At 37.0% G+C, this 14,583-nt stretch overlaps 2 protein-coding genes across 3 annotated transcripts in view; one reads left to right on the top strand and one right to left on the bottom strand.

The window, feature by feature from the left end:
• LOC306981488 (protein Niban 2-like) overlaps positions 1-7,744 on the bottom strand; it is a gene marked incomplete at its 3' end in the record, with an annotated part of 47,239 nt that extends 39,495 nt beyond the window's left edge. Inside the window, exon 1 of the mRNA XM_079581096.1 lies at positions 7,683-7,744. Coding sequence (XP_079437222.1) covers positions 7,683-7,737 — 55 coding nt within the window. The 5' untranslated portion in view covers positions 7,738-7,744. The remainder of the gene's footprint in view (positions 1-7,682) is intronic.
• A 6,561-nt stretch (positions 7,745-14,305) lies between these two features.
• The window catches only part of stxbp1a (syntaxin binding protein 1a), a 60,514-nt gene continuing 60,236 nt past the window's right edge, over positions 14,306-14,583 (top strand). For both annotated transcript variants that reach the window (XM_079581267.1, XM_079581266.1), the window contains exon 1: positions 14,306-14,418. In XM_079581267.1, coding sequence (XP_079437393.1) covers positions 14,382-14,418 — 37 coding nt within the window. In that variant the 5' untranslated portion in view covers positions 14,306-14,381. The remainder of the gene's footprint in view (positions 14,419-14,583) is intronic.

Raw genomic sequence — 14,583 nt, 5'->3', positions numbered from 1 at the left:
AATCAGGAAATAGCAAAACAACATGGTTAAAAACTCCAAAAAGTCGATTTCACTTTTCAGTTGTTTTCTTTTTAAGCTCTTTCATTGCTTTTTGTCACATTTTGATTATGTTTTTGTTGCTTTTTGTTTATTATCTATTTATTATCCAGAAATCAGCAACACTCTGGATAACTAGGAAATGAGGCCCTATGTCAAAAATCCGGAACCATCCCTTTAAGGCTTGAGCGCCGCGTCTCCTCTTCACACGTTGTTTAAAACTGAAACCACGCCGTCCTCGCCTTCGCTGTAATGACACGGTTTCAATACAAAAGAACCGTCGTCCTCACGGCAGCAGTGGGAGCCTGAGCCCCGGCACACGCGGCGGCCGGTGCAGAGGTATCATTACAGGGGAGGGCGGGTCTGACGGGGTGAAACATGAAAGACAGGGGTGTAGAAAGGTCCTATTGTGTTTCGGGACTTTTAAAAACCACCTTTGGGACGACTGAGCATCGTTTATTTCACGTTTTATCCCTTGGAATGAAGTACACGTGGAAAACAAACCCCCAGATGAAGTGTTTTAATCAGCAAAATATCACCAATACTGACTGGTTAACTTGTCAGTCTACCCCGGGGCAGCTGTGGCTACAATACTAGCTTACCACCACCACCGAGTGTGGAGTGAACGAATAGTGCAATGTAAAGCGTCTTTGAGTGTCCAGAAAAGAGCTATATAAAACCAGTGCATTATTATTATTATTTAGGGTTGTGTGAATGAGCAACATCACGATGGAGAGCCACCATCGTGATGCCACGCCCCCTCCCGTCAAAAACACGCACTGGTCTTCTGTAGGCCTTGTAAACCTACAAACTGTACAGGGATTGCACTGTAAATTAAATCACTGATGTAACTAATATGCGCGCTAGTGTCAGTAGCCTGGCAGAAGCCACGATGTGTTAGCCGTAATTATTAACGTAAAGACGCAGCTGCTCTGTTTGACGCGCGGAGCTCTCTCTCTCTCTCTCTCTCTCTCTCTCTCTCTCTCTCTCTCTCTCTCTGCAGCTCAGTTTAACAGCGCGTGGTTTTGCTTTGCTTTGCTGCGTACGGAAACTTAAACCGTTTTAAAATAACGAGAATAGCTCTCACATCGGAGCTAGATGAGCGCGCGGATTATTTTCACGAAGGACCGAGAGAGGAAAGAGAGAGGAGAGAGAAAGGCGCGGTGCAAGAGTTAGGTTACGAGCTCACGGACCGGGCGGCGCGTGGAGCGGCTTCAAAAACATAAGCTACGACGCAAACTTCTAAATATTGTCCCGTTCACCCACTGTTTCTTAAACATTGCGTTAAAACTGAGCAAATGCAAGTAATGAGCTCCGATTTACATTTGTATTAATGTGAGAAGAGCCTTGGTATTGAGGAGTTCACGCGCTGAATGAGTCGTTCTCCTCTCAGACTTTACGCACAAGTTTTAACACATTTCTTTTGCAAAACTCGTGTTCCGTGACTCTGTTCAAATCATGTTTAGTTTAGATTCATTTATCCTGCAATCTCACATTTTCCTAGCATACATAGTAATATGCAGCATATATAGGCTATGCAAATGTCTTTAAAAAAAAATGCTTATAATGAGAAATGGACGATATCATCGTCCATCACGATGGTTCACTGTAAACATCGTCAACGGCCAATTAAGGGAACATCGCCCAACCCTATTATTATTAACCTCTTAACCTCTTAACTCCCATCTGAACAAATCCCATTTCCTCCAGTTTGGCTTTACCCAAATCAAAAAGATTATTGGGAAAAAAGCACCAAAACAGCCACAAAAAATTAGAAGAAAACAAGGATGTAAACGCAGCAAAAAAGTGACAAAATTTCAACAAAAATGTGACAAAAATGTGACAAAAATGTGACAAAAATGTGACAAAAACGTGACAAAAACGTGACAAAAATGTGACAAAAATGTGACAAAAATGTGACAAAAATGTGACAAAAAATTCAACAAAAATGTGACAAAAATTCAACAAAAATTCAACAAAAAATCAACAAAAATGTGACAAAAAATTGACAAAAAATCAACAGAAACTCAACAAAAATTCAACAAAAATTCAACAAAAATGAGACGCTCACAACGATCAGGATGAATGTTGGATCCTTCCTCTTTACAACACGCTGTCCTGTGAATGTTTACGTGTTGTGGCCAATAAAAATATGACAAAATGTAAATGTTTGGGTGGTGTTAGTTTAAGCAGACACTGTTTAAACATTCTTGTGATTTTAATAAAGATCAGACCGCATTTAGTGACTGATTTAAAGGGTACAAAGGGTAAAAACAGGGACGAAAACGCATCAATAAGACAAAAAAAGTGACCAAAACATGATCAAAACTTGACAATTTCTCCCATTTTCTGCACATTTCTTGACACTGAAGATGAGCCTGTGAATCATTGTTCTGTTTCTGGTTGTATGGGAGGGAGGTATGGTAAAAAAGTTCCCCTGTTTCTTTATAAGCCTTTATAAGGACAGTACCAGTGTCATTGTTCGGTGCGTATTTGAAGTATTTGGCTTCCGCCCAAAAATGACTAAACACATGATTCACAGCAGAGGCAGCTTCCTTCACCGTCACGTCAGAATGGGACGCGTTGTCATTGTTTAGGCCAGTGTAGCGCCTCATTTGAAAGCCAAGGCCTACAAAACCTCATCTAAGCTTCTTTTTGTCACATTTTCATTGTTCTTTTGCAGTGTTTAAGCCAGACTTCTGTCTTATGTGTAATGTAACTGTGATCGAGCCACAAAAATGTGACCAAAACATGTCAAAAAGGACGAAAACGTGATAACGATAATGCACTTTTAACCTCTTAACTCCCACCTGAACGGATCCCATTTTCTCCAGTTTGGCTTTACCCCAATCAAAAAGCTTCTTGGGGAAAAAAGACCAAAATAGCCACAAAAAATGAGAAGAAAACAAGGATGTAAACGCGACAAAAAGTGACAAAAATTCAACAAAAATGTGACAAAAATGTGACAAAAAACTCAACCAAAAAGTGAAAAAAAATCAACAAAAATATGAAAAAATTCAACAAAAATGTGACAAAAATATGAAAAAATTTGACAAAAATTTGACAAAAATGTGACAAAAATTCAACAAAAATGTGACAAAAATTCAACAAAAATGTGACAAAAATTCAACAAAAATGTGACAAAAATTCAACAAAAATGTGACAAAAATTTGACAAAAATTTGACAAAAATTTGACAAAAATTTGACAAAAATTCAACAAAAATGTGACAAAAATTCAACAAAAATTCAACAAAAATTCAACAAAAATTAGAAAAAATGAAAAAAAAATGTGACAAAAATGAAAAAAAAAAAGAAAGAAAAAAAAATACATACAAAAGGTGACACAACACAGCAACAACGCGAGGAAAAAGATCAGTTTTGTGGGTCTTAGCTTTCAAATGAGGCGTTACACAGGCCTATATAATAGAGGATAGAATGCATTTGGTTTAGGTGGGTGGTAAGAGGTTAAAGCGGGGATTAAATTATACCTTGAAAAAATCTCTGAGCCCCATTTAAGTGCCTCGTAGCCCCTCGAGAAACTCAAGGAAACCATGATTTAATACAATGATCGGCAACGTCAGGCTCGGGGCCAAATAGCACAATACAGTGGGGGGGAAAAGCGTGGAATCTCTCACATTTCTGCCTAAATTGGTCATAAAATGTGGTCTGATCTTCATCAAAATCACCAGAATGATTAAACAGTGTCTGCTTGAACTAATACCACCCAAACATTTACATTTGATCATGTTCTTATTGGCCACAACATGTAAACATTCACAGGACAGTGTGGAATAAGTGAGTACACCCCCTGAATGTTTGGGTGGTATTAGTTTAAGCAGACACTGTTTAATCATTCTTGTGATTTTAATGAAGTTCAGACCATATTAAGTGACCAAATTAGGCAGAAATGTGAGAAATTCCATACTCACTTTTTCCTCCCGCTGTATCTAATACTGTAAGTACTCAAAAAAGTTAGAAAATACTGTCAATTCCTTTCTGGTAAAAGACTCATCAGGTCACAACACCTGCATTTAAGGAAATACTGCTTTACGTTGGTTTGACGATAAAGACAAATATCTCAAACTACTACAAGTAAATGTATATATAAGTGAATAACATCAAGTAACAAAAGGACTGAAAAGTATTGAAACAGATCTCAAACAAACCATGCAAGATGGTTTACAAAGATCCAGAACACAAAAGGCTCAGTTCCTGCTTTGTGTTGATCATAAAACGTCTCTGCGTGGAATGTAAACAACTCAAATGCTGTTGTTTTTCCCCCAATAATCAATGAAACAGGGCTGCCCTTTGTCACCGGTTCTGTTCATCACTTTTATGGACAGAATTTCTAGGCGCAGCCAGGGGCCGGAGGGCGTCCGGTTTGGGAGCCTCAGAGTCTCATCTCTGCTGTTTGCGGACGATGTTGTTCTGTTGGACCTTCAGCTGCCCTGGGGCGGTTTGCAGCCGAGTGTGTAGCAGCCGGGATGAGGATCAGCACCTCCAGATCTGAGGCCATGGTTCTCCTTCCCCTCTTCAGGTCGGTGGGGAGTCCTTACCTCAAGTGGAGGAGCTCAAGTATCTCGGGGTCTCGTTCTCAGTGAGGGACGGAGTGTGAGATCGATAGACGGCAGTGATGCGGTCGCTGTATCGGTCTGTCGTGGTGAAGAGGGAGCTGAGTCGGGGCAAAGCTCTCGATTTACTGATCGATCTGCGTTCCCGCCCTCACCTATGGTCATGTGATCCTCACCTACGGTCATGTGATCCTCACCTATGGTCATGTGATCCTCACCTATGGTCATGTGATCCTCACCTATGGTCATGAGATTTGGGTCATGACCGAAAGGACAAGATCGCGAATACAAGCGGCCGAAATGAGTTTCCTTCGCAGGGTGGCTGGGCGCACCCTCCGAGATCGGGTGAGGAGCTCAGTTTACCCGGGAGGAGCTCGGAGTAGAGTCGCTGCTCCTTCACATCAAAAGGAGCAGCTGAGGTGGCTCGGGCATCTGTTCCGGATACCTCCTGGTCGCCTCCCGCGGGAGGTGTTCCAGGCATGTCCTAGTGGGAAGAAGCCTCGTGGAAGGCCCAGGACACGGTGGTGGGACTATGTCTCCGAGCTGGCCTGGTGTCGCCTCGGGGTCAGAACAGCTGGAGGAGGTGTGTGAGGATCGGGAAGTTTGGGCATCTCTGCTGAGACGCTGCCCCCGCGACCCGGCCCCGGATAAAGCGGAAGAAAATGGATGGATGGATGGATGAAAAGTCAAGTTTAGACCCAAAAACTCAAATCCTTGAGGATTTTGCCAATGTTATTACAAAGTGACCAACTAAATTAATATTATACAGTATTTAACCTCTTACCACCCGCCTAAACCAAATGCATTCTGTCCTCTTTTGCCTGTGTAGCACCTCATTTGAAAGCTAAGACCCACAAAACTGATGTTTTTCCTCGTGTTGTTGCTGTGTTGTGTCACCTTTTGTATGTTTTTTTTCTTTGTCTTTTTTTCTTTTTTATCACATTTTTGTTGAATTTTTGTTGAATTTTTGTTGAATATTTGTCACTTTTTGGTTGAGTTTTCATCACATTTTTGTTGAATTTTTGTTGAATTTTTGTCACATTTTTGTTGAATTTTCGTCACATTTTTGTTGAATTTTTGTCACATTTTTGATGAATTTTCGTCACATTTTTGTTGAATTTTTGTCACATTTTTCTTTAATTTTTGTCACATTTTTGTTGAATTTTTGTCACATTTTTCTTGAATTTTTGTCACATTTTTCTTGAATTTTTGTCACATTTTTCTTGAATTTTTGTCACATTTTTCTTGAATTTTTGTCACATTTTTCTTGAATTTTCGTCACATTTTGTTGAATTTTTGTCACATTTTTGTCAAATTTTTGTCACTTTTTAGTTGAGTTTTTTGGGTAACACTTCACATTACGGGCCGGTAAGTCCTTGGTACTTACAGAGGTAATTCTAGATACTTATCGTGGAACTTACGGTGGTACTTCCAGTGATACAGTGGTAATTCTAGGTATTTATTGTGGTACTTACAGTGGTATTTACGGTGGTACTTACTAGGGCTGCACAATATATCGCGAAAAATATCGTATCGCGATATTAGCTAATGCAATATCCGTATCGCGAGAAGCCACAATATATCTCAACATCACCATAGCCTTCATCTGACTGAGATCGACCTATTTTTTTTGCAAACTCAAACTCATGCATTGAAGTCATGTGTAAAAGTTCAGTTTTAGTTCAACATTTACTAGCTTTGTTAAGTTCTACCCTTGTTTTGGTCCTGATTGGGTGTTTTTTAAGTCTTCTTTTGACACAATTTGCTGAAAAAAAAAGGGACATATCGCGTTTGGTGAAATATCGCAATAATATCGTTATCGCGATATTGCACAGCCATATCGCATTACGCAAGTCACTTCAATGTCGTGCAGCCATATTACTTACAGTGGTACTTAAAATAGTACTTATTGTGGTACTTACAGTGTTAAATACTTGTAATAATAGTGGTACTTCTAGGTACCTATTGTGGTACTTAAAGGATACTATTTTGAGAATTACAAGGCATGTACTTCTAGATACAGTGGTAACTCTTAGTAATGAAGGTTCTTGTTTTCCCTAATGCTGATTTATGTTGTTTTATAGTCACAAAATCCTAGAAATGACGTCTGTTTGTAGAAGGCAAGGGCAAGGCAAGTTTATTTGTAGCACAATTCATACACAAGGCAATTCAAAGTGCTTCACAGTTGCATAAATACAAGAAAACAAATAGAATCAATAAAAAACATCAACATAAAGTTAATCAATTACAGTAAAAGGCGAGAGTGCAGATAAAATACTTTCAGTCATTTGCATCGGTAAAAAGAACTGTTTTCAGCCTGGATTTGAACATTGTCAGAGTTGAGGCCTGTTTCACGTCCTCACCTAGAAGTACCTCATTTACTACCTATGAATTTCTGCTGTAGTATCCTTGAATTACCAATAAGTACCATAGATGTATCACTGCAACTACTAGAAACTATCACTTAAAGTACCAAAGTACATAGAAGTACAACCTTCATTACTAAGAGCATTACCACTGTATCTCTTAGTAATGAGAGATACAGTGCCACCCTAACCCTAATCCTATTACTAGTAACTACCACTTCTAGTACCACAATAAGAACCTAGAAGTACTACTGTAATTACCACTGTAAGTACCACGGATTTACCGGCCCGTAATGTAAAGTGTTACCCAATTGGGTAGAATTTTTATCACATTTTTGTTGCGTTTACATCCTTGTTTCCTTCTTATTTTTTCTGGCTATTTTGCTGTTTTTTCCTCAAGAAGCTTTTTGATTGGGGTAAAGCCAAACTGGAGAAAATGGGCTCCGTTCAGGTGGGAGTTAAGAGGTTAACAGTGTACTCAATACTCTCAAAATCAAACCATTTACTGAAAAACACAATCAAAACTAACTTTCCCTTGAAATTCACATTCATATTCTATTCAGTTTCACCTCCTTTTTCTATCTGGAATCATCCCCGTACCCCTGGTTGGGAAACACTGCTGTTAAGGATGCTACAAATATATAATTTTTGACTCACAGTAACAGAGGAACGAAGCAAATACCAATTAGTTTGAAAAACGCCCCTCACCTGTGACCATCTCCCTCTTGCGCTCGTCCAAATGCGAGGAAACCACGTCCCCCATCTTTACGCGCTCTTTACGCGCTCTTTACGCGCTCTTTACGCGCTCTTTACGCGCTCTTTACGCGCTCTCCACGGTCTCCCTTCTTGGGGGGGCTGTCGGTCTCCACTGCGCGCGGAGCCACTGCGTCCTGGCGGTTCCTGGGACACAGAGAGGAGAAAGGGGAGCGGCTCAGCGGGCGACGGGGCAACACCCACGGGCACTCATCACTGGTCGGACGTGTTCAGTGGGAGACGCGCGGGGTGTGGCCTTGACATCCATTGGCACCCGGTGTGTTGTTATTGTTGCTGCTGCGGTGAAACTCCCCGGGCAGACGCGCTCGGTGTCGGGGAGGGGGGCGAGTTTTGGCTGTTCCTGGAATGCTTGTTGGAGGAAAAAGGCGAATGCAAGACGGAAAAGATGGGAAAACGTGGCAGACGCACAGCGAAACTTGTGAGAACTGGTGTAGGAAAAAGACAAATGGCTCCCTCTTGTGGAGATAAGGATACATGCAGACAGAAACCAGAGGTAGACAGAAACCAAAGCTGATTGTCAAGAGTGGATAAAATAGAACTGTTCTGTCCTCACTAGATGTAGACTGGAAACAGACGCATTTTTGTCCAAGTTTTGTCACTTTTTGTTGTTTTTCGTTGCTTTGTCATTGTGTTTTTGCTACTTTTTTTAATCACATCTTTATTTCTATCGCACATTTAACCTCTTCACTCCAGCTTGAACCGAGAGGATCTTTTTCCTCACGTCATCAGATTTTTTTTCCATCATTTTTTGGTGGGGGGGTATTCAACTCATTTTTGTAACTTTTTTTGTAATTTTTTTGTAATTTTTTATCACATTTTTGTAATTTTTTTGGTCACATTTTGTCACATTTTTGTCACTTTTTTGTCACATTTTTGTCATTTTTTGTCACATTTTTGTCAAATTTCTGTCATTTTTTTTGTCACATTTTTGTCACATTTTTGTCATTTTTTTGTCGCTTTTTGTCACATTTTTGTCACTTTTTTGTCACATTTTTGTCATTTTTTGTCACATTTTTTGTCACATTTTTTGTCACATTTTTGTCAAATTTCTGTCATTTTTTTTTTGTCACATTTTTGTCACATTTTTGTCATTTTTTTGTCACTTTTTGTCATTTTTTTGTCACTTTTTTGTCACTTTTGTGTCACATTTTTGTCACTTTTTTGTCACATTTTTGTCATTTTTTGTCATTTTTTTTGTCACATTTTTGTCACATTTTTGTCATTTTTTTGTCACTTTTTGTCATTTTTTTGTCACTTTTTTGTCACATTTTTGTCATTTTTTGTCACATTTTTTGTCACATTTTTGTCATTTTTTGTCACATTTTTGTCATTTTTTCATCGAATTTTGTCAAATTTTTTGTTTATTTCTTGTGACATTTGTGCCACTTTTTCATACATTTTTTGTCACATTTTTGTCATTTTTTGTCATTTTTTCGTCAATTTTTCATTTTTTCATCTCGTTTTTTTGTCTTTTTTTTTTTTAATTTTTTGTCTTTTTTCGTCAATTTTTTGTCACACACGACACTAAAGACGCGCTGCTCTTCTGCCATGTTTAACCCCGCTTTTTGTCACATTTTTGTCACTTTTTTGTCACATTTTTGTCATTTTTTGTCACATTTTTTGTCACATTTTTGTCAAATTTCTGTCATTTTTTTTTGTCACATTTTTGTCACATTTTTGTCATTTTTTTGTCACTTTTTGTCATTTTTTTGTCACTTTTTTGTCACTTTTGTGTCACATTTTTGTCACTTTTTTGTCACATTTTTGTCATTTTTTGTCATTTTTTTTGTCACATTTTTGTCACATTTTTGTCATTTTTTTGTCACTTTTTGTCATTTTTTTGTCACTTTTTTGTCACATTTTTGTCATTTTTTGTCACATTTTTTGTCACATTTTTGTCATTTTTTGTCACATTTTTGTCATTTTTTCATCGAATTTTGTCAAATTTTTTGTTTATTTCTTGTGACATTTGTGCCACTTTTTCATACATTTTTTGTCACATTTTTGTCATTTTTTGTCATTTTTTCGTCAATTTTTCATTTTTTCATCTCGTTTTTTTGTCTTTTTTTTTTTTAATTTTTTGTCTTTTTTCGTCAATTTTTTGTCACACACGACACTAAAGACGCGCTGCTCTTCTGCCATGTTTAACCCCGCTTTTTGTCACATTTTTGTCACTTTTTTGTCACATTTTTGTCATTTTTTGTCACATTTTTTGTCACATTTTTGTCAAATTTCTGTCATTTTTTTTTGTCACATTTTTGTCACATTTTTGTCATTTTTTTGTCACTTTTTGTCATTTTTTTGTCACTTTTTTGTCACTTTTGTGTCACATTTTTGTCACTTTTTTGTCACATTTTTGTCATTTTTTGTCATTTTTTTTGTCACATTTTTGTCACATTTTTGTCATTTTTTTGTCACTTTTTGTCATTTTTTTGTCACTTTTTTGTCACATTTTTGTCATTTTTTGTCACATTTTTTGTCACATTTTTGTCATTTTTTCATCGAATTTTGTCAAATTTTTTGTTTATTTCTTGTGACATTTGTGCCACTTTTTCATACATTTTTTGTCACATTTTTGTCATTTTTTGTCATTTTTTCGTCAATTTTTCATTTTTTCATCTCGTTTTTTTGTCTTTTTTTTTTTTAATTTTTTGTCATTTTTTCGTCAATTTTTTGTCACACACGACACTAAAGACGCGCTGCTCTTCTGCCATGTTTAACCCCTTAACCCCCACCTGAACCGAGCACATTTTCTCCAGTTTGGCTTTACCCCAGTCCAAAAGCTTCTGGAAAAAAGCTGTGAAAATAGTGACAAAACTGAGACGAAAACAATGATGGAAATGTGACAAAAAAGTGAGAAAACATTGACAAAAAGTGACGAAAAATTTATGAAAAAGTGGCAAAAAAGTCACAAGAAATTAACAAAAAATGACAAAAAATGTGACAAAAATGTGACAATGAGTTTTGTACAATGTGTCATCAAATTTTTTTCATTTTGTTGTCACATTTTTGTCACATTTTTGTCATTTTTTCATCAAATTTTTATCAAATTTTTTGTCATTTTTCGTAAATTTCTTGTCAATTTCTTGTGACATTTTTGTCATTTTTTTGGTCATTTTTTCATCCATTTTTTATTAAATTTTTGTCAATTTTTTGTTTATTTCTTGTGACATTTGTGCCACTTTTTATACATTTTTTGTCACATTTTTGTCATTTTTTCGTCAATTTTTCATTTTTTCATCTCGTTTTTTTGTAATTTTTTCGTCAAATTTTTGTCAATTTCTTGTGACATTTTTGCCACTTTTTCATACATTTTTCCTCACTTTTTTGTCAAAGTTTTCTCACTTTTTTTCTCACATTTCCATCATTGTTTTCGTCTTCGTTTTGTTGCTATTTTCACACCTTTTTTCCAGAAGCTTTTGGACCAAAAAAAAAAGCCAAACTGGAGAAAATGTGCTCGGTTCAGGTGGGAGGTAAGGGGTTAAAAATCCACAACTCCATAAATGCCCAGTAGCCTTGAGACTTTTTCTACGGTGTAAACACTTAACTTTCTTGCATCTGATTCTTCAAAATACAGCTATTTCTGTTCTTGTGACTCAGTACGAGTTTAAAATAAAGTTATTTTGATATAATATGGGGTCAATATCCTAAAAGTAAATGGTGCACGTTTAAGTCTTTAAGATTTGTTTTAACTGGTCGCTCTCGAACAACTTAATGCTCTTGAAGTCGCCCTCGGCTGAAAAAAGGTTAGGGACCCCTGGGCTAGAGACTTTGTCTTTTTACATGCTCAGGAATTCATGCTCCTCAAAGGGCCACATTAAATCATCTTGCGGGCCTTGACCTTGACACATGTGCCGAAATGCTTTGCAATATGACATGACATTCCCTGTGGGCTCTTCCAGAATGGACATATGGCCAGTCCGCCCATGTAGCATAATGCTAACGAGGCTAATATGCTAAAGTCTTTTACGGTATCTAATCAAGACTCATTTTAAAACATATTTACTTCAAAGAAACAAATCAATGAAGCTCCAGCCTCCTTACAGATTGATCACATTTACAAAAAAACAAATGAAAACTTACAGCCTTATGTGGGACAAAACGACACTAAAGACGCGCTGCTCTTCTGCCATGTTTAACCCCTTAACTCCCACCTGAATCGAGCACGTTTTCTCCAGTTTGGCTTTACCCCAGTCCAAAAGCTTCTGGAAAAAAGCTGTGAAAATAGCAACAAAACTGAGACGAAAACAATGATGGAAATGTGACAAAAAAGTGACGAGAAATTGGTGAAAAAGTGGCAAAAATGTCGCAAGAAATTGACAGAAAATTGAAGAAAAAAATGTGACAAAAATGTGACAAAAATGTGATAAATTTTTTTGCAAAAAAATGACAAAAAATGTGACAAAATGTGATAAAAATGTGACAAAAATGTAATAAAAAATTGACAAAAAAAATACAAAAAATTCACAAAAAATGACAAAAATGTGACAAAAAAGTGATAAAAAGTTGACAAAAAAAATGATAAAAATGTGACAAAAATGAGTTGAACACCCAACAAAAAATTATGGAAAAAAAATCTGATGACGTGGGGAAAAAGATCCTCTCAGTTCAGGCGGGAGTTAAGAGGTTAAGCTTCAAGTTCTCACCCTAAACCAACACAAAATCTAACTTATTTCAAAAGTGAAATAAACAAACCATCACAGTGTCAGTACAAAAGAGCGGGAAAGTGTCTGTTCACGCTGCACACTGAAAAACAAAGTCAAACACAGGCTGCTGGGCACAGGAGCTGCACTTGGAGTTGATGACTGCAGCAGAGACGAGGCGTGGGCGGCTTCCCTCAGCAGCACTGGGCTTTCATCATTAAAACCCCTTAACCCCCGCCTTAACCGAGCACATTTTCTGCAGCTTTATCCAAATCTAGAAGCTTCTCGACTGCAGAGTTTGGAGCCTATAGGTCGGTGTAACGCCTCATTTGAAAACCAAGACCTGCTGAGTCACAACGGGCGTCCCAGTGTTTTTATGTATTTTACCTTTTAAAATCTCCATTAGTTTATTATTGCTGCTAATCCCATGATGCTTAGCGATCACTCTTTAATTTTGTGATGTCACGTGAACCTATTATCCCCTTAAGAAAACATCGACAAAAAAGTGACGAAAAGTTGATGAAAAAGTGGCAAAAATGTCACAAAAATGTCACAAGAAATTGACCAAAAATTGATTAAAAAAAATACCAAAATGTGGCAAAAAATGACCAAAATGTAACAGAAATTTGATAAAAAATGGACGAAAAAATGAAAAAAAATGTGTCAAAAATATGACACAAAAATTACAAAAATGTGATAAAAAATGGCTAAAAAACATTTTTGTCATTTTTTCGTTACATTTTGTCACATTTTTGTCATTTTTTTGTCATTTTTTAATCAATTTTTTGTCACATTTTTGATATTTTTTGGTCAATCTTTAATACTTTTTTTGTAATTTTTTGTCACATTTTAGTCATTTTTTTTGTCAATTTTTAATCAATTTTAAAAAAAAATTTTGTCACATTTTTGTCATTTTTTCGTCATTTTTTCGTCACATTTTTGTCATTTTTTTGTCCATTTTTAATCAATTTTTTGTAATTTTTTGGTCACATTTTTTTCATTTTTTTGTAATTTTTCGTAATTTTTTCGTCACATTTTGTCACATTTTTTGCTATTTTTTTTGTCAATTTGTAATCAATTTTTTTGGTCTTTTTTGGTCAATCTTTAATCCTTTTTTTGTAATTTTTTGTCACATTTTTGTCATTTTTTCGTCACATTTTGTCACATATTTGTCATTTTTTCGTCACATTTTGTCACATTTTTGTCATTTTTTTGTCATTTTTTAATCAATTTTTTGTCACATTTTTTGTCAATTTTTAATCAATTTTTTGTAATTTTTTTCATTTTTTTGTAATTTTTTTGTAATTTTTTCGTCACATTTTGTCACATTTTTAGCAATTTTTTTTGTCAATTTTTAATCAATTTTTTGTACTTTTTTGGTCACATTTTTGAAATTTTTTCATCATTTTTTCGTCACATTTTTGCTATTTTTTTGGTCAATTTTTAATCATTTTTTCGTAATTTTTTCATCAATTTTTCGTCACTTTTTTGTCAATGTTTTCTCACTTTTTTCTCACATTTCCATCATTGTTTTTGTCTCAGTTCTGTCGCTATTTTCCCACCTTTTTCCCAGAAGCTTTTGGACTGGGGTAAAGCCAAACTGAAGAAAAAGTGCTCGGCTCAGGTGGGAGTTAAGGGGTTAACCTTAAAGATTAGGATTATTTGTATTTTTAGACAAACCAACTCATAGATCTATACAAACTCACAGCAGATTAACATCACTTGTTTCGTTCCTGGTCTCGTCCGCGCGCAGCCAATACCGTGCCATTGCGCAGTGACGTCACCACTCCAGCCTTCTCCCTCCCTCCCTCCTTCCCTTTCCCTCCCTCTCTCTCTCTCTCCTCCCCTTGAGACGCACATGGGGTGAACCTGCCCACACGCACGCGCACGCACCGTAAGCAAGAGGAGGGGGGGGGAGGGAGGAAGCGTACATCCATCCAAGCGAGCCTGCCTGAGGAGGAAGGGTCCGCACTACAGTCGCTGCACCATCATGGCTCCGATCGGACTAAAGGCGGTGGTCGGCGAGAGTAAGTTCTTGATTTTTTGACGTTTATATGCATGTGGCGCGCGCGTAATCGGGTTTCCCCACGAGCTCTGTTTTACGTTTTACGTTTGGACATGAACATCGAGCATCTGGGGGAGGATGAGGATGGTGGGGATGGTTGGGGGACGAAGGCTGGTCAAACCGGATA

This window comes from Gobius niger (genome assembly GCF_951799975.1).
Source record: "Gobius niger genome assembly, chromosome: 22".
In the NCBI taxonomy this organism is placed as follows: domain Eukaryota; kingdom Metazoa; phylum Chordata; class Actinopteri; order Gobiiformes; family Gobiidae; genus Gobius; species Gobius niger.
This window is presented reverse-complemented; position numbering and strand designations above follow the sequence as displayed.